At 61.7% G+C, this 24,092-nt stretch overlaps 9 protein-coding genes across 9 annotated transcripts; all 9 read left to right on the forward strand.

Annotated features, from left to right (window-relative positions):
• Window positions 1–756: 756 nt before the first annotated feature.
• LDBPK_090650 (cyclin 1, putative) lies at window positions 757–1,764 on the forward strand (the record flags this gene model as incomplete). The annotated part of the gene is made up of 1 exon (XM_003858697.1): window positions 757–1,764. One exon carries the CDS (start codon window positions 757–759, stop codon window positions 1,762–1,764), a length of 1,008 nt encoding a protein of 335 aa, XP_003858745.1.
• A 786-nt stretch (window positions 1,765–2,550) lies between these two features.
• LDBPK_090660 (hypothetical protein, conserved) lies at window positions 2,551–5,463 on the forward strand (the record flags this gene model as incomplete). Its single annotated transcript, XM_003858698.1, has 1 exon — window positions 2,551–5,463. One exon carries the CDS (start codon window positions 2,551–2,553, stop codon window positions 5,461–5,463), a length of 2,913 nt encoding a protein of 970 aa, XP_003858746.1.
• A 1,057-nt stretch (window positions 5,464–6,520) lies between these two features.
• LDBPK_090670 (hypothetical protein, conserved) lies at window positions 6,521–8,797 on the forward strand (the record flags this gene model as incomplete). The annotated part of the gene is made up of 1 exon (XM_003858699.1): window positions 6,521–8,797. One exon carries the CDS (start codon window positions 6,521–6,523, stop codon window positions 8,795–8,797), a length of 2,277 nt encoding a protein of 758 aa, XP_003858747.1.
• Window positions 8,798–10,287: 1,490 nt separating this feature from the next.
• LDBPK_090680 (hypothetical protein, conserved) lies at window positions 10,288–13,767 on the forward strand (the record flags this gene model as incomplete). The annotated part of the gene is made up of 1 exon (XM_003858700.1): window positions 10,288–13,767. One exon carries the CDS (start codon window positions 10,288–10,290, stop codon window positions 13,765–13,767), a length of 3,480 nt encoding a protein of 1,159 aa, XP_003858748.1.
• A 1,233-nt stretch (window positions 13,768–15,000) lies between these two features.
• On the forward strand, window positions 15,001–16,503 carry LDBPK_090690 (hypothetical protein, conserved; the record flags this gene model as incomplete). Its single annotated transcript, XM_003858701.1, has 1 exon — window positions 15,001–16,503. One exon carries the CDS (start codon window positions 15,001–15,003, stop codon window positions 16,501–16,503), a length of 1,503 nt encoding a protein of 500 aa, XP_003858749.1.
• Window positions 16,504–17,507: 1,004 nt separating this feature from the next.
• On the forward strand, window positions 17,508–19,430 carry LDBPK_090700 (hypothetical protein, conserved; the record flags this gene model as incomplete). The annotated part of the gene is made up of 1 exon (XM_003858702.1): window positions 17,508–19,430. One exon carries the CDS (start codon window positions 17,508–17,510, stop codon window positions 19,428–19,430), a length of 1,923 nt encoding a protein of 640 aa, XP_003858750.1.
• Window positions 19,431–20,087: 657 nt separating this feature from the next.
• LDBPK_090710 (hypothetical protein, conserved) lies at window positions 20,088–21,146 on the forward strand (the record flags this gene model as incomplete). The annotated part of the gene is made up of 1 exon (XM_003858703.1): window positions 20,088–21,146. The coding sequence occupies one exon, from the start codon at window positions 20,088–20,090 to the stop codon at window positions 21,144–21,146; it is 1,059 nt and encodes a 352-aa protein (XP_003858751.1).
• A 713-nt stretch (window positions 21,147–21,859) lies between these two features.
• On the forward strand, window positions 21,860–22,276 carry LDBPK_090720 (prefoldin subunit 2, putative; the record flags this gene model as incomplete). Its single annotated transcript, XM_003858704.1, has 1 exon — window positions 21,860–22,276. The coding sequence occupies one exon, from the start codon at window positions 21,860–21,862 to the stop codon at window positions 22,274–22,276; it is 417 nt and encodes a 138-aa protein (XP_003858752.1).
• Window positions 22,277–22,811: 535 nt separating this feature from the next.
• Window positions 22,812–23,924, forward strand: LDBPK_090730 (hypothetical protein, conserved; the record flags this gene model as incomplete). The annotated part of the gene is made up of 1 exon (XM_003858705.1): window positions 22,812–23,924. The coding sequence occupies one exon, from the start codon at window positions 22,812–22,814 to the stop codon at window positions 23,922–23,924; it is 1,113 nt and encodes a 370-aa protein (XP_003858753.1).
• Between the last annotated feature and the right edge of the window lie 168 nt (window positions 23,925–24,092).

Below are 24,092 nucleotides of genomic sequence, written 5' to 3' on the forward strand. Positions count from 1 at the left end.
CGTCTGTTGCGGGAGCTACTGGATACACTTTAGGCGTTCGGTGCGCATTGTCTTTTTGTTTTTCACTCGTCATCTACGTTGCAAGCAACGCGAGTTAGTCCTGACGAGGTGCTCGAGCTGGTCGTCGTCCATCATCCTTGCCGCCATCATCACTTTTTCGGCTGACAATGTGCCGCTCCCAGCGTGTCTCTGTGTGTGTGTGTGTGTGCCTGTTTGGCCTCTTCACGTCGTCACCGCCTCCGCAAAAAAAAAAAAGAAAAAAACTCTCGCGACTTCATCGCCAGTGCGCACTTTCCCCTACACCTCTCCCCCCGCTCCTCTGTAGGGCCACTCGCACCACCCAGCAACAGAGCATCAGGGTGCGCTCGTATTATTCGTTACGGTCGTCATCTTTTACATCCCGGCGTTCGCGTGGATTGTCTCTCTGTTTGCAAATAAGTTAACGCGCCGACACCCATCCTCTCCACCGATCTCGCACCACCGCGCGCGCACCCACGCACACGCACAGAGGCATACGATCAGCGTAGAGCTGGCGCACAGCAGTCGATTCGCACACAGCGACGGCAGCGGCATCATCGTTGCCTCTCTCCCCCCGTGTGTATATACATATATATATATATATATATATATATTCGTGTGTTGTTAAACACAAGTACGTACAGAAAGCGCTCCCTCCCCCCGTTACCACCTCTGACGTGCCCACCCTGCTCGCACACTCGCTCGACAACTTGAGAACTGCACAAGAAGGAAGGAGGCATGGGCGCGCCGCACTTGAATTCCATTCGCGCCTGCTTGGCCGGCTCCGGCCACGACGCCTTCAGTGAGCCTGTCACGATCGACCACCTCCTCTCACTCGTGGCGACACCCAAGACCGGGGTGGTGAGTGTCGCCTACGTTGGTACCGCCACCTACGACCTCGCAGAGAGCCAGGCGGAGCAGACATCCCTGCTACTGCAACGTGGCTGGACGGTTCGACCGATCCAAGTTGCTGACCCTGCCGTGAAGGCGGTCAACGACGGCGATGCGCATTTTATTCAAACCGCGGCCGATATTGTACTCGTCTCGGGCGGCAACACACTCTACGCGGTGCGGCGGTGGGAAGAAACGGGGCTCGCGCGGCTGCTCAAGGACGCTGCGGCGCGCCAGGTCGTTATGGCGGGCGGCAGTGCCGGTGCGATCTGCTGGTTCACCTCGGGCCACAGCGACTCCGCAGACCCCGCAACGTACCTGCAGCCGTCGTTGAAGAGGGCGGCACTGAAGATGGGCCTGATCCCGCAAGATCAGATCTCCAAGACCGAGGCAGAACTCGCGGATCTCAGCACCTCCTGGTCCTACATCCGCGTGCGTGGCCTCAACATTCTGCCGGGGATGCTGTGCCCCCACTTTGATGTAACTCAAGGCAACGGCGTACGACGTGAGGAGGACTTCACCAAGATGCTGAAGCGGCACCCAACCGAGCGGGGCATCGGCGTGGATCACTGGGCGCTGCTCATCCTGAAGGGCGACGGCACGTACGAGAGTGCCGCGCTGCCGGGCAAGACCCGCGTCACGACCCTAGGCAATACCTCGCCCACTTCAACGGTGCCGGGCATCTTTGTCCTGGATGTAGTGGACGGTGCTGTCCAGCGACGCCGCGTGCCCACGACGGGGCAGCTGTCGGATGTCCTGCGAGAGCCGGCGGGGCCAGTGGTGCTGGATCCGTTTGAGCGTTTCCACGCCATGGAAAACCCGACGTCGTCGTCCGGGTCTTTGATGCAGCGCTGAGCTGCGTGGGTGCACGCCAGTCCCGGCGACACTGTCTCAGCCTTTTGCCACAGCCCTGGTGACTGGTTGTTCGAGCGAAGCACATGGACGGGAGCGACCGCTCAGAGAGAGAGGGAGAGAAGCACAACAGGTGATGCAAGCCAGAATATATATCAGACCTTTCCCACACATATACATACATACGCACGTACATATACATCCCGCACACCGCTGCCTCCCTCCCTGCCTCTCGCTCTCTCTCCTCTCCCACGCAGGCATACACGCGAAGGTGCGGAGAGGGAGAGAGGCACGAGGAGGGTCACGGAGGCACCGCTATCGCTTACTTTGTTTTGTCTTTGGGTGTGTGTCTGTGTGTGTGTGCACGTGTGTATAAGCTCGAAACGCCCCGACAGATACCCGCACAACAGCCACAACACAGCAGGGCGGCAGAGGAAAACAATAAGGGATCTTGGGTATATCGACGGAAAAAAAAGAAAGAAACATGTGTGCGCCGATGCGCTGTCGAGCATGTGGCACGATCTGTGCTTGGAACTTCACCGTGACGGCTCTCTCTCTCTCAGCCGCCTCCCCCTCCCCTCCACCTCCTTTGCTGAAACACACACACACACTTTTTTCGAACATCTTCGTTGGGTCGCCGTGTCTGCCTGCCCGCGCGGCATCGGGGTCCTGCAGAGAAGACGACAGCCGCACATCCACCGTGGGCGAGCTGCACTGCCCCTCTTTTGATTTGTCTTTCCCGCTACTACCACACAAGCCAGCCGATACGTACAGGCACGCACCGTATAAATGCTGCCGTATGCGATGGCCAGGCGGGGCAAGCACTCCTCGACCTCTTCTGAGGAGACGCAAGTGCACGCAGAGGCGGGGGCTGACGCCTCCGCTCGTCTCCCCGCGGCGGCGCCGACGCTGCGTCAGCGGCGAGCAAAGGCCGATGATGCGTCAGCTGCACACAGCAGCAGCGCGGCGGCAGCAGCCTCAGGGGCGCCAGCGCCAGCGAATACCAATACAAGCGCAGCGGCTGGCCCTTCCTCCCACCCTACAGTCGCATCGAGTCCGTCCTGCGTCATTCTCTTCGGCTTCGGTCTCATCGGCGCCTTCTTCCTCTCGATTCTGATAAGCTTCCTGCTGGTGCAACTGTACGTCGTGGACGGGCCCGATGTTCAGAGGACCTTTGTCCATCTGGAGATGGCCGGCAAGGGGCGCGAGTGGTTCCCTGTGTGGATGTCGAACTACCTTATCAGCACCGTGACGGCGAGCAGAGCCGGTGACGAGGACAGCGCAGTCGTGGGCGGCAGTCTCGGTGCGCCCCCCGGTCAACGCCGTAGCCCCGCCCCACCGCCGCTGACAGGGACCAGAAGCGGCCCGCCACCAGCGCCACAAGGCACCGCGTCCGACGCAGTGTCGGCCGCCGCTGCGCAAAATTCGACCCCTGCAGCACAGTCATCGTCGTCAACGCGCCTCCACTGCTACACCCTTGAGGCATATAGTGAGACCTTTCTGCAACCGCACCGCGAGTCGGCGGCGCCGCCTCTGTTCAGCTGCGGCACACGCGTTGTCGATCTGCGGTCGGAAGAGCGGCGAGAAGTGCTCGCGGCATGCCAGGCAGGCAGCGGCGCGGAGCCACTCCGTGACGGTTCGGCGGATCCGAATCGTGAGGGTGGCAGCCTGCTCCCAACGCTGCGGGTGGTTCTCACGCCGCAAGAGGTGCAATGGCACTTGGTCGTGCAACCGGCTAACGTGGTCTCGCAGCGCATTCCGCTCAGCCGCGTGAACGACGACTACTGCGACTGCCTGGACGGGACAGACGAGTTGCTGACGAACGCCTGCTCCATGTCTGGCCCTCTCACCCCCGCAGTCGGCACACGCTGGAAGTCATACCTCGTCTCAAACCAGCCGCTGCGTCTGTGGGAAACCGACGACGTGATTGCGCAGGAGGACGCCGAGGCACGCGGCTACCCGCTGCAGCCGCGGAAGCGCGGCGACGTTGGGGATCGTCTCTACGTTTCCAGCGGCCCAGTGCTTCCATTTGTGTGCATCTGTGGTACAGCACGCCAGCTGCTCGCACCGTCACTCGTCGGCGACGGCATTGTGGACTGCTGTGCGGCAGAGGATGAAGTTGTGCTTCAGGGCACCCCATACGGCGGCGCTTCGCCGCACCGCCTCAGTGATGATCCTAAGGTGGTGGAGGCGAACAACCGTGCTCTGGAAGCGACGCGCGCGGCGATGATAATGCAGTGGAAACAGCGCAGAGCGAGTGCGGCACAGTACAAAACCGCCACGCCGTCCCTGTATGAAGACAAGCTGTACCCGTATCACACCTCTGCCCGCGCAATGCTGGTGGACAAGGGGTACTACTCCCTCTACACCTCACTCGAAGTGCAGCAAGAGAAGCAGGCGGCCGCGGCCGTGCTCGAGCGCATATACGCAGACGGCCACCGCATCCAACGCCGTCGCGTGCAGAAAGGTTGGGACCGACTGGGCCGTCACCTTGTCGGCAACCGCACAAAGTTGCAGCTGCAGCTCTCGAACGTTACCCGTGAGCTGGAGTCGCTAGAGGAGTACGTGCGCTACCGCATGGACGAGGCTCGCACCAACGATCCACTCGCAGCCGGGGTGTCGGTGCAACAGCTGCAACACCACGCACGCCTCGTGCATATGCACGAAGCTCTCAACTCGGAGATTCAGCACATCTCCCTCACCACCCTGCATCGCGCCTACGGAGACCACTACGAGTACTATCCGCTGGTGCGGCGCATCATGCAACTGGAAGCCAGCCATCTCGTGGACTCCAGAACCCCGACTACCTTGGACGACGCGACGGCACAGCAGCGGAGAGAGCGGATTATCACACCGACAGAGGTGGAGCGGATGAACACCGCGGCCTACGCGGCCCAACAGCCAGCGCAGCCTCTCCATGTCGACAACATCTCCGTAAGCGATTACGGACTGGAGGTGATGCGGCAGACCTTCGTCGCGCAGCGCTTTGGCAGCCGCGAGGCACCGCTCGTAGCGCAGCGGCTTGGCCTCCTGCCGAACAACAACATCTCCGCCTACACGCCGGGTGTGTTCAATCGCACCACAAGCCCGTTCCAGCGAGCCCCGGTGATCCCGACAGGCTCCTGGCAGCCTTATCAAAGCCATCGTGATGGACGGGTTATGGTGATCGCGGATCCGGCGGGGGATGTCCACCTGGCCTGCCGCGCGTGCGTGAGACCAGCCTCGACGCTGTTCCGCGGTGGTGGCCGCATGCAGTGGCCCACGCGGCACCCCGAGGCACCGCCAATGCTGAGCGTCTCCAACGCGATGGAGGCGAAGAAGACCGCCAAAGACAAACTCAAGGCGGCCTCGGCAGGTGAGACGGCGAAGGTCTCGCAGGTGTACACCCCTTACCACACCAACATGCCGTCAGTCTTCGCGGTGGACGTGTACACAGGCGACATCCGCTGCGAACATGATCCTCCGCTAACGTCGTCGCAGCACCGCACACGTGGCGCCGGACGTGACGAGGATACGCCGCGGAGCCGTGCACAGAGCGTGAAAACTCATGTCACATATCTTTGCGACACCAAGGACAGTATTCTCCACTGGGCAAGTAACGGCAAGTGCTTGCAGGAGGTGGTGGTCGGCACGCCGAGTGCGTGTACGGGCTGGGCTTGGAAGGTGGCGACGGAGCGGATGAAGGAAGTTGGGAAAGCTTGAAATGCCTGAGAACGGACGACTGACCCCGCGGCATGCTCACCCTATATCGTGCGATTGCGCGTCTCGATCGCCACCGCCACACAAGCATTCCAACATGTACATCTGCGACTCTCCAGTAACTGAGCTTGCATTCTTTTTTCGACCGTGTACCGCCATGCTCACGGAGGAGGGTCTTCGAGGCGGACGGCCTACCTCTCTTGCTCCCCTCCCTTCCCCCCACTCCACTCCATCTTTCTCATGGCTGCATCGGCGTCGCGCCTTTTTTGTTTTGAATCTCTTCCCTGATGATGCCGGGCCACCTCAGCGCGCGTGGTATCTCAGAGTCCCGTACCCACTCGTTCTGGGGAATCCACGCGCCTCTGCAGCCTGCCCTCCGGTGCTCGCGACGGGCGCGCGGTGCTGGCGGACAGGTGTGTCTGGGCTGGCGCTCTGCCGAAGAGACCTGCGGCCATGAGGATCGTGTTTGTCCCAGCCCACTACAAATTGTGTCGACTACTCAACCAGGATGCGCATCCCACCTACTGCTTTTCTGCTGCTCTGGTGCGTTGCGATGATGTTCGCAGTCACCCAGGGCCCACCCTGTGCTGCGTGCCGCGGCGTTGCAGTGGGCTGAGCGGCGCCAAACGGTGTTCGCCAGCCTTGTTCCTTGGCATCGCCGCGGTGCCACAGAGGTGGATGCGGCTGTGGCTGTGTATACTTGCACAGCTGCTGGGCCTGTGCATGGTGGAGTGGACGCGTTGCGAGAAGGCGAAAGCATACCCGGCATGCGTCCGTCACGGCGGTCAGTGCGCACGGCCACCACCATCACCCCCACCCACCCACCCACCCCCTGCACAGGCAGCCCTCTGAACACTGTCTTTCCTGGAGCACCGTCGACGTCTCGCTCGCCATTCCTCACCTCTCACCCCCCCCCTACCTCTTCTAATCTCTGTGCTGGCGACAGCACATGTGTGTACAAGAAGTACACAAGTGAACAAGCTACGCTTGGTACCGGATCAACACGGCTGGCTGGCACGACTCTACACATAACGACCTCCGCCCCCTCCCCCACCCTCAAATGCCACAGCCGTCCTTCTCACGCGTACCGGTCGGGCTGGACGGCTCCCCTTCGAGTGCGTCGGTGGCGGTATCAGGAGCGGCAGCTGCAAACGCCGCATCGTCAACGACCCGGTCGCCGACCACCACCACGGCTGGAACGTTCGTCTCGCCCTCAGTACTGCTGCTCCGCCGCAGCATAAATGATCCGTACTACTTTGCATCCCGTGCGCAGTTCTCGCACCGGCATCACCACCACCTCATCAACCGAGACACCGCCGTCGGCTCGGGCGTCGCCGCAAGTACCCGCTCCCCTATGCAGAGGTCCAAGCACCGCGCCTCCCCTGGCGGCGGCGGCACCGTTTCTCATGTCACCCCAATGTTTACCGATGATAAGAAGCGGGATGACAGCGACAGAGTCGACAAGCTTACGCAGCAGCAGCAGCAGCAGCAGGCACAGCAACCGGACGGTGGCCTTGTTGCGATCGAGAACACGCCGACAGCGCTCCGACGCAGGGCGCAGTACAGCCGAGCCAAGCCGCGCCCCATCCCAAACAGCCTACGCACAGGTAGCGATGCGATCGCCGTCGCCGCCGCTGTGGACACTTTCTACACCACCCCTTTTCTGCAGCTCGCCTTGCGTGAGGCAGCCGAGCGGGAAGTGGCGGCGCGGCTGCGGTTGAGCGTGCAGAAGATGTCGTCAAAGCTGCACACGGTGCGGGTGGAGGGGTTGAAGGAGGCGACGGCTCAACTCTTGCAATGGACGACGCAGGCCTCCATCGAGTCGGCTGAGCGACAGCAAGAACAGCAACAGCAGCAGCAGACCAAGTCCGATGCGCGCCACACCGACAGTGCAGCTGCAGCCGCGCCAATGGGGCAATCCAACTTGGTGCTCCCGCCCTACGACGCGGTGCGCGTCGAGGTGTTGGGCGGGTCGTCGCCAGCCGTCGCCCATGGACACTACCCCCACCACCAGCGCCCTACCTCCTCTGAGTTGCCGCAGCGTCGCGACAACGAGGCGGCCGCCGCCCGCTGCGCGAACGCGTTGCGCAGCCCCTCCTGGGACGTTGTGCAGCACGCGCTGGAAGGAGTGGACTACACGAGCTCAATTTTCAACACAATCCTCGTACCTCGGCTGGAGGTGCGCAATGCCATGAGCACCGGCGCCCCCATCAGCGTTCAGCTGCCGAGTGACGTGGCGCTGCAGTGGACTACGCTTCCGACAACGTCGAGAAGTGCTGCGGGGGCAGCGAGCGGCGCGGCATCCCAAGGGACACCACCACCAGAGAACAAACTACTGCGAGCGGCGACAGCAGTCACCTACGAAGAGCAGGAGCTGGCCCTCCGCTACATCCAGGGCACATGCCTGATACTCTACCACCAGCGACGTTGCTGCGCTGAGGGGTGCCTGCTGTACTACGCGACGGAGGTGTTCCAGTGTATGCGCAGCCACATCGACGCGCTCTTCACATCTCAGCGGCGGGAGCGGGAGGAGCGGGAAGGCGAAGAGCAAACGTGCCAGCGTGGGAAAAGAGGCCTCAGCACGAACCACGGCAGTGTGACTGGTGCGCGCACGCCCGGCACCTCGTCCGCGACCACAGCAGCAGCCTTCACAGCGGCGTTGCGAGAGTCGGGTCGCTCGCAGGTTTCCGTCGACCCGTCGCTTGTCCGCGTCGTCGTGGCGCTTGTGGACGCTGTCGAGGCCTCCTGTCACTACAACCCGTCGAGCTTACGCCGTTTCGTGCAGACCGGCGGCGTGACGGCCATGCTGAACCTGGCCTACTGTCCATTTATGCCCACCCCGATCCGTGCCGCGGTGCTCAACACGATTAGCGTGCTTCTGCAGCAGGTGACGCCCCTGCGCCGGTATGTGGCAGCCGCGAGCAAGGCACAGGGAACAAGCAGCCCCCGCGGTCGCGGCGGTGTTGTCGAGCCGAACCCTGACCCACTCCTGCAGCGCATGCTAGAGAACGCGGTGCACGACAACCCGCTTGGCCGGGATGGGCAACAGATACCGTACTCCACCGACTTCGGCAGCGCCTCCAAGTTCGACTCAGCGGTGCGGGATTGGTTCTTCGCGAATGGGCTTGGTAACGTCATCGCGTCTGTGGCGCAGCTGCAAGACCTGCGCAACACCTTCCAGCCCGCTTCCTTTATCGTACCGCAGGGAGCCGCCGCCGCCACCGCCGCCGCCACCGCCACCGCCGTGACGCACGCCAACATGCTGCGTGAAGGCGAGCTGCATCGCAAGCGGATTGGGTGGCTGCTCGAGTGCATGGACGGACGAGAGCTGCGATGACCTCCATCTTCGAAGCCATTGCGCGAATTCACGCACAGACACAGAGACAGACACGAGTTCGTATGTATGCGCCCCTCGCTACTGCTTGACAACTGTCGCCTCTCTCCCTCTTCGTACAAATCAGCGCCTGTGTGTTGCCCCTCCCCCCCCTCTGCGCGCGCTCCCTTCTGCTCAACTCCGAAATACACACGAAAAAGCGTGAGGAAGAAGCGAAAAAAAAGAACGCAATTCCATTTCTTTTTTACCTTCCGAACTGCATACATCGCACTGCGGCTCCGGTGTTTCCTCGTCCGCGGCCCAAACATGCATACCTACATATATATATATATACCCCTCCCTACCCCCTCTTCGCTCGCCATTTCATGTGGGTGACCTGAATGCACAGATGAGCGCACGCGCGTGAATCAATGACCATCTCCATCTCTCTCTCTCCCTCTGTGTGTGTGAAAGAGAGTACCATTCCCCTTGTACTCTCCTGTGTCTCTCCCCGTTTCCCTCTCTCTCTCTCTGCCCCTGCTTTGCCCTCGTTGAATGGCTCTGTCCCTTTTGTGTCTTGTGTTGGTGGTGGAGGTGAACCGTTCCCACCACAAGCACGCTTACCCTCACCATTGCACGGCGACCATCGCGACCCACCACCACACCCGCCCTCGTTTTCCCACCCTCCGTTTCCTAGCAAGCTGGCACGGCGCGCAGTGTCCTCTCCGTCCCTGCCTCTCTCCCTCGTCCTTCGCCTCGTTCCATCTATTTTCTGTCTGTCTGTCTGTGTCTGCTTCTCGCGCGGCGTGTGCGCGTGCGTGTGTCAAGCGTTTTCTGTCTTGTGTGGTTTTGGCTTCTCTCCGGCGCTTACAGTCCCACAGAGGAGGACCCCAATACAATACATACATATATATATATATCCATATCTATCTCCCCTCCCCCCTTCCTCCCAGCCTCATCCGTTGCTGCTCGATCGTTGTTGTTGCTGTCACGTGTCGTCGAAAAAGAAAAGAAAGCGGGGAGAGATAGGAAAGAGGGCGATCGGAGGTGCACTCACACAGCGACGGTGCGAGCGTGATCAACGAGAGCCGGGAAAGGCGGGCGGAGGGAAACCTGCGGACCGCACGCGCACGTTTCGCCTCCCTCCTTCTTCAGACACACCACCCCCACCCCACCCATTTCGCTTTCTGATTTCGTTGTTGTTAGTCGCTTGCTGGTTTTTTTTCTTTTTTCAAGTCAACGAGCCCCCCTCCTACTACTCCTCCTCCTCCTCATTGCGTTACCCGCCTGTCTGTGTCTGCCTGTCTGCCTTTGTGGGAGCCCAGTGGCGGAGACGCCATTACCCTTTCGTTCGTTGCGCGCTTCGGCGCCAACGGCACACACACACACACACACACACACACACGGAGAGAGTGAGGCGACAGCGGCGCCTCTATACGCCAGCAGCGTTGCCTGTCTGTTCCGTGCATTGGCTGATCTTTGTTTTGGCTCCCTTCCCTTTTGCACACTGTCGTATGAACAGCCTGCAGACGTCAGCCGCTGATGCTGCCGTGGCGTGCCTCCGCGTTCTGCACCGTCTCCTGCAAGACGAGGAGGTGACACTGGCACAGCTGAGCTACCTTATCGAGAATGTGCACGATCCGTTGGCCCACGTGTGTCTGCCGCCAAGCCAGCGGCCCATGGTCGTGGCCATTCCACAGCTGAGCTCGCCATCGGCCAGTGTGTTGAACCGCTACAGCTCTCCCGCCAAGCACGCACATCCGTCGGTGCCCTCGACAATGGCCGCCGCGGCAGCTAATGAGGTGAAAGCGCGACGCCTGCCACCCCAGCCCGCCGTGGTCGAGACGGCGGCGCCTGCGCCGAAAGAGGCAACGCCGCCCAAGACGGCCAAATCGACTGGAAGGATGCGCAAGACATCCAGGAAAGCTTCGAGAACAGGTGCGGTGAGCACAAAAGCCTCCTCGTCGTCGTCGGCCAGTAGGGCGGAGGCGCGCGTCCCGCTGACCTTCAGTCAGTACTGGGCCATCTTCGCCAATCTACCTACGCTGTATACGGTGCACCTCACCCTCGTGCAGCAGCTCGACAAGGTCCTTCTACGACTCACCCAAATTGTGGATGAGCTGCATCCAGCGACGCAGGACACTGCGAGCAGCGAGGTGCTCCACTCCTCTGCTGCCATACCTGTCCCCGACGCCGCCCTCAACACACGCAAGCACGCTTCAGCCCTTCGTAACCCTTCCGCCAGCCCGGCTGCAGGCGCTCGTAGCGTCTACAACGAGATTGGCATCATGGTTTGCGAGTTCTTCGGGTCTGAGCTGATGAAGCACTTCATGGCGGAGCACATGATGTACACAGTCAAGTACACGCAGCAAGCAGCTCCGCAGCTGCTTCGGTTGTCGCGACTGTGGCGATGGTGCGCAGAGTCATCGGGGTCATCCGGGGTGTCGGCGGCCTCCCTCACGCACCTGTCGGAAATGGACCAAAAGACAATTCTGCAAAACGATCTCTTCTTGGACTTTCTCTGGCGCTCCTTCGGGCCATCCGGCATGCCAGATGATGATCGGGTGTGCATACCAGCGTCCCCGGAGCTGCAGCAGCGCACCGCGGCGGGCGGGCAGGGTCAGGCGCTGCCGCCGGCAAGAGCACTGGCCGGCGGCAGCGGTGGAGCTCGACGCTCTCGCCCTACCGCGGCAGCCTCGTCCCCTGCAGCCCACCTCCCTCCTATCCCAGCGATGTGGGAAGGCTTCCGCACGCTCCTGGTGCTTCTTGCCACCCCGCTAAGCATCCTGCGCCGCTACAGCCACGTGGCACGGTGCCTGGTGGAGAGCGGCGCGCTGCTGCCGAACTACCGTAAACGGCTGCAGAGCTGTTTCGTCGACGTCGCCGCGCTGCGCATCAGCGAGGAGACGAACCTTGTCGTGGAGGAGCTCTGTCTGCACGACGTAAGAGGCATCATGGCACTTATGGACATCCCGGGTGCCTCGACGAACAGCGGAGGGTCCGGTGGTGAGCCGAGCAACAGCGGCGCTGTTGCAGCGCTCTGCTCCGCCGGAGCACCGGCGAATCACAGCAGCCGCGTCCTTATCCACTACGGTCGTCTGCTAAAGCGCTTTGGACGCGGTCGGCACGAGCGCCTCATCTTCCTCTTCAGCGATTGGATGTGCTATGCGGAGGAGAGCAGCAACGGCCGCTTCCGCGTGCGTGGCACGATGCCGCTTTCAGGGCTGCGCGTGGTGGAAGCGCGCGATGACCCGTCGTTGGGCACGGTCAACTGCTTCGAGCTCGTCCTGCCGAGCCTTTCAAAGCGTATCACCCTCTACGCCGCCTCGCCCGAGCAGCGGGACCAGTGGGTGGACGCGATCCGCTACACGGTGCGGCGATTTGAAGCACAGAGACAAAGGCAAGCTGCGACGAACGGCTCGGCGCGCAGCAGCGACATGAACACGGCGGCAGGAGACGGAGGCATGCCGAGCGTGATGCGGCCTACAGCGCCGATGCTGATGTCCAACTCCCGGCTGAGCCGTCAGCGACACAACGACATCAAGTGGCAGGCGTACGGAAACCTCCAGCGGCGCACGACGGAGATGGCGCCGCAAGCCTCGCATATGATCTCTGGGGCGGCCCGGGTTCCGTTGCCTGCCGTGGCAGGTGGGCCGGTGGGCGGGTCGTCGTCCTTTCCTGTCTGCCACTCTCCGCCGCCGGCGAACATCCCATCCGGTGACCCCTCGCCCAACAACAGCGCCGTCCGCCACCGCTCCGGTAGCACTCACCGACACCTCGACTACAACATCGCGCCCTGGTCGGCACGCGCATCCGTGCACCGCCGCATCCGCAGCCAGGAACTTATCGCAGTGCATCAGCAGCAGCTCGCCGTGTCCTCATCCCACATCGCTACACCCACCCAAGCCGACGGTGCCCCGCCAGGGGGCGGCGGCGCGACGGTCGAAAGCAACTCCAACCTGAACCCCATGGTCGTCCCTGCCCTCGACACAGGCAACATGGATAGCGCCTCACCGGTGCGCGCGGGGGACAGAAACGCGCCACCACAGAAGCAGCATTCTCGCCAGATCCTCTCCCCTATCGCATCGACGGCCGCCGTTGCCGCCTCTACTGAACGGCGCAGCAGCAGCTCCTTCCACTCCTTCACTATCGACATCATGGTCAGCTCGAACCGCGGCAGCGGCGGCTCCGGCGTCAGCACCCCGTTGCGTCGCCCTGTATCAGAGCGCTTCGAGGCGGTCAAGATCAGCAGCCGCGGAGGAAACCCTCCCCACCAACCGCTGCAGGAGACTTTCGCGCTTCCAGAAAAAGCGGCGCGTCACCCCGGCGGCAAAAGAGTGGCATCGTCGCCGGCAAGCAGCAGCAACAGCAGCAGTGGCGTGCTGGACAGCGTTATCGGCACAGCAGGCCCACCGACACTCGTCACGGATGGCATACCGGCTTCTGGTGAGCCCCTTTCGGCTTCTGCGGGGGCACAGGCCTTGCGCCGTGCTGACTCGGGCCCGCCCAACAAAAGTGTCATCTCAGTAGCCAAGGTCCCGCCAACGTCGGTCACGGTCGCCGAGGAGAACAACTCACGTGACTCGCGACCGGCCACCGCTGGCGACCAAAGTGCGAGCGGTACGGGCAGCGTCATGAGTGCTGCTGCCCTGCTAGAGCAGAGCGTCAACGGTGGCGCAGAGGAAGATGACTCGATGACGGCCACGGCCGTCGTGACGGCGTTCCGCTCTCCAGGGGTCATCTATCACCGCCTCATGACGCCCACGTCGCCTTTGGTGATGGAGTCCAGACCCGCGGCGGTGCCCCGAGAAAGCAGCGACGTCCCGAGTCCTTTCAGGCCCATCATGGATTCCTCAATGGACTTCGACGCCAATGTGCGAAAGCCGATGGTGGCTGCGGAGCCGCTGCGGAAGACAGTGAAACCCTGCCACGTGGACCCAATTGCGAAGGTGTCTCACGGCGGCGACAGCGACGACGGCCCGGTGCAGTCGTGAAGCTGAAGCGAAAAAACAAAGAGGAGGGGAGAGGCCTTCTTGCTTGTTTGCCCGGTTCTTTACCATCCGCATATGTTCCCTTCCCTGACCCCATCCCACCGCAGCACCGACACAAGCGCAATCGACGACCAAACGACGTCTACTCTCGGTAACCTCTCCCGTGGCACTTTCCGCTCGCCCGCTGCCCGTGTGTGTGTGTGTGTGTGTGTGCATGAGCGTGTCTGAGTGAGCCATGCACCACCACCTGCGAGAGGAAAAGAAGAGGCGCTGGCAACGTGGCTCGATCTTTCACAGCGTCCGCAGACATCCTCGTCACCAAGTGCCTCTCCCTCCCTCTCTGCATACGCCACCTATTTAACGCTCAACCGCATTCCGCGCCATCTCTCCGGTGACCCTCTCACTATCACCACGGCAGCAGCAGCAGCAGCAGCAGCATATCTTTGTAAAATGCAGGTCAGAGAAGCAAGCGGGCCCAGGACAAGGACGACAAGGGGTGAAGGGAATGGGCAAGAAAGAGCGAGAGAGACACAGCGACTCGCAGCTGTTGGTTGAAAGGGCCTCTTTCCCTTACCCTCTCTGGCTGTCTTGTTCTCTCCCTCCTTGCCACGTATTTTGCCTCCCTCGTACCCCGGTCACACAAGGTCATCCGCCCCTCGACAGAATTAGAGGTGGTGTTTGGCATATGATGGACTCTTGACACCTGCACCCCTCCCTCCCCTCTCCCTCTTGCCACTCTCTATTTATTTCCTTTACGGGTGCCAACTCTTGCGCAGCCACATCAGCGCACACGTACAGGGCGAGAACGAGCGAGAGACGTGCACGCACGTGTGCGCGCTGCCCGTCTCTCTGCGCGTGTAGTGCACCCCCCCCCCCTTCTGCTTCCCCCTCCCCTCATCTCCCTCCCTTCCCCTGTTCTTCGGGGGAGGGGGGATCGATAGTGTGACAAGGGGTGCCCTCTTTGATCCCGCCTCCACCACAACCCCACCACGACGGCGTTTCCATCCCTCGCAGACACGCTCACGGCGGTGTCTCCTCCTCCTCGGCTCCTTCATCAGCTCGCCGCTCTCCTCTCCCTCGCTTCCCCCCTCCCCCTTCCCCGCATCCTCACCCCACCCAACCGACCACCACATCTCTCTCTCTGTGTCTCCCTCCGCATACACGTAGACATACACACAGTCACGCACACACACACGTGTAGCTCAGCCGCGAGAAAGACAAAGAGGCGAAGGCGCCATGTTGATGCTTATATTTGGCACCTTCATTGGTGCCATTGCCCTGGTTGGGACCTTCATGTACATCGTCATCATGGGCCCGACTAGATATCACCGCGACGGCGTCGTCGGCAAGCTCCATCGCCTCCTCACCAGCGTCCCGCTGTGCGTGTGCGGGTTCTGTGTGAGTTGCTGCTTTGGTTGTGATCAGCGCAAGGGCCGGCTGTGCTGCAGTCGTTGTGCAAAACACACAATCCACGAGCGTAACTGGTTCATGGTCATCTTTTACGTTGTCCTCGTGTGGACGGTGGAGGGTCTGTACCTGCTCGTCTCCCTGCCGCGGCTCAAGGCATCCATCACGTCGAAGGCAGTGTCGTGGGTTCTCGTCGTGCTCTCCGAGTTCCTGTGGGCCTGCGCCACTTTCTCCGACCCGGGCACCGTGACGGCGGAAGCCGATAGGGCGGCGCAGCGGCAGCAATTTGCGACCAAAGCTGCCACCGGCGCCAAGAAGAGGCTCTTGTCGCGTGAAACAGCAAAGAGCAGGGCGGGTATCGCCGGTCAGGGCACGACACCGGGCAACTCCAAATCCCGCCGGTCCTTCCTTTTCTCACCCGCGGAGGAGTTCGTGCTGAACCACCGGTATATTGTGGACGGCATGGTGTACGCCATTGCCTCCGATGAGGCAGCCGCGCAGCTCACGAGGGCGCAAAAGGAGTACACAAGCCCGACTGTGGGACAGCCCGTCCAGCTAGGCCAGAGCTGCACCACCTGCCATGTTTCTCGGCCCAGCCGCAGCAAGCACTGCCGTCTGTGTCATCGGTGCGTGCGCCGGTACGACCATCACTGCCCGTGGATCAACAACGACGTGGCAGAGCGGACAACGCGCTATTTCCTCGGCTTCCTTCTGTGCCACGCCATGTCCTGCACTTGGGCCTGCATCGACCTCTTCCGCAACACTCGCCAGTTTCTCGTGACACACCACGCGTGGGGGTGGGTGCTGCGATACCCGAACGGCCGCACCGTCCCGCTGAACCTCTCCCAATACCTGGCGATCCTCGTCAACTTCCACTTGCTTGAGGCGTGTCTCTTCTTCTTCGCCTTCTTCATCGGCCTCGTGCTGTACGCGTTCTGGGGCTATCAGATGACCTTTGCGGTGGCGAACCTGACAGTCAACGACCTCAACAAGATCGACGACACAGTGGAGTTTGTGGTGACGCTGCCGACGCTGGATTTGGTATACCGTGAATCACGCAAGGTGCGCGAGCGCCTCGAACAAGTAGCCGAGCGTAAGCCCAAGGCCCTTCTGGCGCTTAAGGAGCCCCCGCCACCCAAGACAGAACCCGGGTACGAGGAGGGCGGGAAGGAGAACCTAGCGTACCGCAAGCGTGCTAAGAAGATGCTCACGGAGGACCTGAAAGGGTTGTACGACCGCGGAGTTTGGCGGAACTTGATGGAGGTCCTCTTGCCTTCCGCGCCGCTGCGCGACTCGGCCGTCCTTGCCAAGGCCACGGCCTGTGTACTGTAGGGACTGGGCGGCGCTGGCGCTGATTGCACGATTCATGGCGGGAGGTCCTGTGGGGGGGGGGGTGTACGTGTCCGTCTGAGAGGGAAGGTGCGCATGCAAGGCACTCGCGCTGACGCCGCGCAGAAAAAAAAAAACGAAAAGCACAAAGAGTATTGCTGCCCGTTGTTATTGTGATGTTGGGATGGAGGTGTAGAATTGGTTACCAAGACCGTGTCCAGACTTTCCTCTCTACACCGGCCCCCTCCCTCCCGACACACACACACACACGCACACATTCACGGCTCCAACAAAGCATCCCCTCCCACCTTCAGGTGCGCGAGTGCGAGGCACATGCGCACATGCACGTGAACATGGAGGTGTGTATATATATGGATATGGATATATATGTGTTGCCCTTTCAACACCAGAACAGAAAAGAAAGAATAGGGGTGGGGCCACCACCACCAACACGCGCACCTCTTCTGAGCGTTTTTCTCTCTGCCGTAGCCTAAGCCTCTGCGTGCACACACCGAGCTGTATCACGCATGAATAGTGCACAAGCCTTCGTGCGCACAGCTCCACAAGGGTGTAGCTGCGCGTCGGCGTCGTGCTTGTGAGCCTGAGATGTCTTCGATCACTCGCCCCCCCCTTCCTATCCTCCTCATCTCTCTCCCCTCCCCCATTCCCGCACTCTACCCTCCCTTGTTCTCCTGTGCTGACCCCAGAGCTACTAATGCTTGGGGGCCCCACAGCGGTTGCTCGCCGTTTGTACGCGCGTGTGTATTTTTGCATGTGTGTATGCGTGTGCACGTCCGTTCGTGACTGCCAACATCCCTGCATTGCTCGACTCCACAACCACAACGACCGCTCGCTATCCTCCTTTGCGCCAGCGTCCGGCGCACGCGCGCATCAGTTTGTGTATTGCTGTCGCTGCCCCCACACGCTTGGTCTATCACTCTTTTTCCTCTCTCGTCCTCCTGTTGCTCCGGTGTGTGTGTGTGTGCCCTTCTCGTGTCCCAGTATCGATGGCCACGACTGCCTCACCTCAGACGGGATCAAGCCCCACCGTCCCTACACCTGTGGCACCGCCGTCGATCGATGAAGCACTGTCGTACTGGATTGGGCTCTCGCGCCTCATTCACCGCGTCTGCGTGACGTCCGACTCTACACCGTCCGCTGATGAGTGCGTGCCATCCGATCGGCTCCAAAGATGCATCGGTAACGCGGAGGGCGAGCCGTCGACCTTTACTCGCTACGCCCTTCACCGTGTGCTGCTCTGCTGTGGCATAAAGCAGCATCGCGTTCGAAAGACCGCCGACCACATGCTTGCACAGCTTCTCTCGGCAGCCTACACCACCGCAGCCGCCCTCACTGTGCCAGTCGTCTTGCTGGACAACGAATCACCGGCATCGACGCCTTTCCGTTCACCAGTGCGTCAGTTGCCCGTACCGTTGCCTGTTCTCGTGGCGGACTGGCTGAAGCAGTCCTCTGCTGACGATCAGAACGCGTCCCAGCACAACCGCTACTGTCTGCGGGTCCCCGCCGTCACGTGGAGCAGGAGCATCATCAAGTGGTTGGGAAGTGAACTGCGAGGGCAGATGATTTCGCTGAGGCCGCTTTCCCGGTGGAGCATGGTGTGTGCGCAACAGTCCGGACGCATGCCTGTAGTCATCTTTGTCGGCGGCGCCAGCGGCGCAGGGAAGAGCACGCTGGCCAGCCTGGTGGCGAGTCAGCTGCGCGTCCCAAACGTGCTGTCTACCGACACAGTGCGTCAGGTGTTGCGGACGCGCCTGTGTGGGCACGAGGCGCAGTTCCCGGCCCTCTTTGTGTCCACGTATGAGGCGCACAAGGTGACGGCAGATGATGGTCACGTCTCCGCGGATAACGGATCTGCGGTGCCGCATGCGCTGAGCGCCGACGAGAACGCCATCGTTCAAGGGTACGAGGCACAGTGCGAGCTGGTCCTCCGCGTCCTTGACGGGATGCTGGCGCGCCTCCTCGCTCGCCGCGAGTCGATCGTGGTGGAAGGGGTGCATTTGCTTCCGCGATATCTGGCGGCGAAGCGCGCCGAGCTTCTCGTGTCGCGTGTGGCCTGCGTTCCTGTTCTCGTGCGCATCCCCAAGGCGGACAGTCACCTGGAGCGGCTCTGCATCCGCGCACGCGGCATGTCCATGCGGGCGCAAAACAACAGGTACATCGCCTCCTTCAAAGCAATCCGCACCATCCAAGCTCACCTGGTCGACAGTGTGGAGGCGGCATCGCTGCCGGTTCTGGTGCTTTCGAACACGAACATGGACAAGTCCTTCACCGCGCTCCACCACACCCTGTTGGAGACCATGGAGTACGCCGCGGTGCACGGCTGGCCTGCGGACGCAGCAGCGGCGGCCGAAGTCCCTCTCACTGGGCTGGTCTTCACGTCTGTAAAAGACAGACTTGTTGCGGTGGTGCGGCAGCGGCGGTGTCGCCGCAGCGCCACAGATGACAAGACCAACACGTCGAGCCGGACGGGTGCATCCGCGCCGGGAGACGAGGAAAAGGGGGGCGTGGCACCGGGCCCCTGCGGCGCACTCGTACTCGCACCCCACGCACGACTGCCAGCTCATTCCCCGGCGGGCAGCAGCAGCAGCAGCAGCAGCAACGGTGCAGCGCCACGCGCTCGCTCTGCAGAGCTGCTGGGGGTGGTACAGCGTTGCCTTCTCGAGCAAGGCTTGCGTTATCACTCTCGCACCAGTAATGCTCAGGCAGATGCCGCAACGGTGTATGGTTCGTCCGGCGTGCTCGGCGCGCGGGACGCCAGCAGTTGCTTCCACGCACACGTTGTCGTACGCCGCTCTTTCACCATCGCGGCGAAGTCGCACATCGGCCTGACCGCGTCGTCTCACCTTCCGTTAGCCGACCGCAACGACGAGCTCGACGAGGTGGAGATGCCGTCCCTGATCGGCTCATGAAGGTGGTTCGATTTAACTCGCACGTGCACACGTGAAGAAGAGGCGAGAGGGGGATGTCATGCATAACGCCAACTTTTCATTGCGCGTGGTTGTCGCTTGTTTGCTGCTCATCACACCCGCACAGAACCGTCGGCATCGTCATCGCTTCCACTGCCGCCTCTCTCTCTCTCTGGGTGTTTGTACGTGGGGAAGGGGGCGGGAGGGGTTTGTTCTGTGACACACACACACACACACATGCCTCCCTCCCCCTCCCTGTCGTCGTCACTGCGCCTGTTGCGCACTGTTGCGGCCGCTACCATGTTGCGTTGTCCTCTTCAGGAGTGTGTGAGGGGCCTCTCCTCACTCCTCCTTCCTCCCTCCTCCTCCCACCCCACCCTCGACTTCTTGCACCAACCACCAACCCTCCACGACTTGCAGATCGCTCTGGATTGACCGTAATGACGGTGGCAACGCAGTCGCGTGCGCGCTTGGGGGGGGGAGGAGGGAAGGGCGGACCTTTTCTGCACTCGCGACATGCGTGATTCAAAATTAACGCGAACGGGCTTACCTCACTCCTCTCTCTGCCTTTTATTGTCATCGCTTTCTTCTCGGTGAAGGAGATACTCTCGCGGCGTCGTACGCAGGCGGGCAGGTGCCGTTTGTCCATCGTCTCTTGTCATGTCTGACACCGCGCCTGGTTCAGCGCCCGCGCCGGTCACGGCTACTGTTGATGCGCCCCCATTGTCGGCCCCAACGAAGGTGAAGCCGCCGCGCAAGAAGCCACCGAGGACGGAAGAAGCCAAGCCCCGGCTGCTCGCTCCGGCAAACGGCGTCTCCGCACAGCAGCAGAAGCAGCGGGACAAGGAGTTTGCCACGCACAAGGCGCACATTCTGGCCAATCTGCAGACAAACGTGTGTGACCTGAGCCCCAAGGGAAGCGTAGATGCGAAGTGTCTCCCTGTGATGGATGTGCTCAACACGCACAAGGACTACGTCACCACGAGCAGCTGCAGCGGACGCATTGCCCTCTTCCACAGCATCAAACACAGCGAGGCTTGTGGGGCCGACGACGGGACGGCAACGCCGAGGCCGCGCATGAAGCGTGGCGAAAACGCGGCGCTTGGCTGGGTATTCGTGAAGCACGGCATGCTGCGCCCGATGGAGATGGCGCAGGTGGTGGGTTTCCTCTGCGGGGCACCCACCACCCCGGAGGACGTAGCGCTGGATGCGGCGCAGTTGGAGAAGCACGCGGCTCACATGGCCTCTGTGAGCGGCAGCGCCCACTGCCACGGCGCCGCCCCTGGTTCCTTGCTTGCTGAAATGTATGATGGCGAAGTGGAGGGAGTGCTGGTGGCGGCGAGAATGAGCGGAGACGAGGTTGCGGCACTGCCCGTTCCTACGCGCGGTACCGTGTCGCTCAAGATGGAGCCGTTTGTGATGCACGTTCGGTGCCGCACAATGGAGGCTGCAAAGCTGCTGCACTCGGCGGCCGTTAGCGACAGCGGGTACCGCAACAGCGGCGTTGTCCCGCCTGGCAAAAAGATCATGTGCGGCATCCGCGGTGCTGCTGGACTGGGACTGGAGGTGCCTGTCGTCCTTGACGGTGTCAACCACGTGGCGTCTCAGCGGGCATACGTTTGGGCGCTGCTGGGACTCGCGAATGAAAAGATGGAGGCGAACGAGAAGAAGATAAGGCTGCTGGAGAAGTCCGTGGCGGCGCGCGTCTTGCCGGCGTGATGGCCACGCTCAGCCCCTAAATCGCGCAACGAAAGCTAACAACGTGTGGACGTATCTGAGTAGCCCAGTGTTCTAGTCAACGCGCGGGCGCACAAGTACCTGCCGTGAGCAGGCCATCTCATTCCTACCTCCCGCCCCACTAAGACACGCGCAAAAAAGGAGGCAAGAAAGAGACAGGGCACAAGCGGTGCGCGGCTCTCCGGCAGCAGCGGGGGGGGGGGTACAGCTGTCCCGCTACGACTGCCGAAGCAGCCCCGATCATCCCTCCCCAACCCCACCCCTCCCTACCCCTTTTGTCCTCTCCCGTGCACCGCGGGCGATCACGTACGCCGCCTTGGGAACGATCCCGCTACGCACGCCCCGCAGTGTGTCTGTGTGTGTGTGTGTGTCTTTCCCTCTCTCCTTCCCTCTGTGTGCCTCCACCACCACTACCGTCATCTCTCCTCCTCCTCTGTCTTCTTGTGGACGTACCGTGTGCACGTGGCGACGTCAATCGGTGACGATCGCCGTTTTACTGCGCCTACGCGAGAAGAGTTTCTCAGCCCCCCCCCACCACCACCCACCCACCCACCCCCCTACATCACGCGTCATTGGTCCGCGTCACAGGTCTGCCTTCATCATCTTGCTGCGTTCGTCTTTACTTGACAGTCGCGCTGTCCTCTTTAACCTTTCGCTCCTCGGCTGTGCGACACAACTGCTCCGCAGACCAGAAAATGAGCGTGAACACCAGTGCGTCGGAGAGCTCTCTCACTGAGGAGCAGATTGTGCAGCAGTACAATCGCATGCGTCAGGAGCAGAGCGCCATCATGTCCCGCATCGCCGAGCTGGAGAATGAGTCCCACGAGCACGACCTCGTCGCGACCGAGCTGCGCCCGCTCAACAAGGACCGCTGCTGTCATCGCCTTGTCGGTGGCGCGCTAGTGGAGCTCACGGTGGGCGAGGTGCTGCCGGACATTGAGGAGAACTTAGCCGCCATCCGCGAAGCGCTCGGGCAGCTAAACAAGGGCCTCATGGAGAAAGAGAAGCAGATGGACGATTTCATGACCAAGCACAAGCTGAACCGCCCTGGCACGAACCAGGCCGTGACGGCCAATCAAAACAACGAGGGCAACCGCGGCGTTCTGGCGTGACGCGGCGCTCGATGCGGTGCAGCAGTTGTGGGCCGCGGAGTCTGCGCGTGACTATCTGTGTGCGTGGCGTATATGTTATGTGTGTCTAAGTCAGTAACAGCGTCTCCCTCCGCGGCCCCCCTCCTCCTCCCCCCTCCCTGTCTGCGAGTCTTACCACACGCGGATATGTGTCTATGAGGGGTGTTCGTGTTCGTGTCTGTTTGGCGTAGATCTACCTTCTTACCTGAGAGAGACATACGAAAAAAAAAAGGAAGCGAGAGCGACACTGAAAGCCTCCGCACCCCTCCCTCCGCCCGCTCTCTTCCGCCTCGCCGTCCGGGCGGCACGTAGGTGGGGACCGAACACCAAGATGATGTACAGTCGAATTCGTGCTTCACGTATGCCATGCCCTTTCTTGACAACCCCTCGCAGTCCTCAATGGTATCCCTTGCCAAGCCTCTCCACCCGAAACTCCCGCTCTCCCCTCTGCGCTCGTGGACACTCACCGTAAAGAAGAAGCGAACAACAGACGATCCCCTGCACAGGCGCGGGCCGAATGTTTCCGCAAGGGCTGATCGATCAATGGCTGAGCAAATCACGTGATGGCCGCCGCAGCGTGCGAGAGGACCGGAAAGCAACGCCAGCCATCCTGGACAACATCGACCGCCTCGAGGAGTACTGCCGTAGCCACCCCTACGACGTGTTCTGTGCGAGCACGTTGCAACATCCACCCTTTGCCCTCCACGCACTGGAGAGCGAAGCGGCGGAGCAGCAGCGGCTCGCACAGCCGCCGCCGGTGTTCGCAGCGACCGTCCCCTCGCCCTCTGCTCACACGACGGCCTCCAATGAGGTGAGGGGCGGCGTCTGTGGGCGGTACGCAGACGGAGACGAATCTCGCGCGTCGGTGGCGGCTGCTCGTCAACATCTGCACAACGTCGCTGCGCGACTCGCCGCGTATCTGCAGTCTAGCGGCGCGGTGAGGAGTTCGGCAAGCCGGCATAAGGAAGAGTCGCAGTGCACCGTTGTGGCAGACTTCTTTGTGCACTTGCTGTCGGAGGCGGCGGTGGCTGCCGTGTACCGGCAGGGTATCGCCGCGCAGGTGGAGGCCGAGGAGCGGGCGGCCTTTCAGCATCGTCAGTCACGGCGACGGTTGCAACTGCGCGTTGACAGTAAGCACGACGGTACTCTGGAGCGTCTGGAGTTGTCAGACAGTAAGGGAGCAGGCACCGAGGCCGTCCATGAAGTCGAGGGTCTAACGGTGGTGCGGCCCATTGCTGACTACCGGCGCCTGAGTCAGGGGCTCGCTTCGCTGTGGAGTTTGCTGGCACAAACGGAGCGACGTGGTGGACTGGCGGCCGGCGGACCACCTTCGAAAAAACGCAGCCGCGAGAGCACCGTCGATACCGGCTCGGTGAACGACAACAACAACCTGTGGACGCGCGTGCGTGTGGACTGTCTGCGCCACTGGCTTGGCGACCGCGGCCTTCCACCCCCGCCGCCTCTTCAGGGCACCGCAGCGTTGGGGGAGTCTCAACGAAAGACAGAGGCATCGTCGCCAGCGATGCCGGGTGGCGCGTGGTGGAGTCGGCCGCTCTACATCTCCGAGCGCGATGTAGAGTTTGCCCTGCGCAAGGTGCTCGCGGACGTCACAGCATCCACAGCCTCGTAAGGTGTCTGCTGGGACCTATCCAAACACAAACACTCGAATAAAAACTCTTTGATTCGGGCCCAAAGCAGCCGCAAGAGCAGCAACTGCCATTGCCTGCCACACCTGCCCCCTCATGCGCGCTAGCACTGGAGACGGCGTCATGTCTACTCCTGTCAGTCCCGTCTCACG

The sequence above is a fragment of the Leishmania donovani genome, chromosome 9 (assembly GCF_000227135.1).
Source record: "Leishmania donovani BPK282A1 complete genome, chromosome 9".
Lineage (NCBI taxonomy): Eukaryota > Euglenozoa > Kinetoplastea > Trypanosomatida > Trypanosomatidae > Leishmania > Leishmania donovani.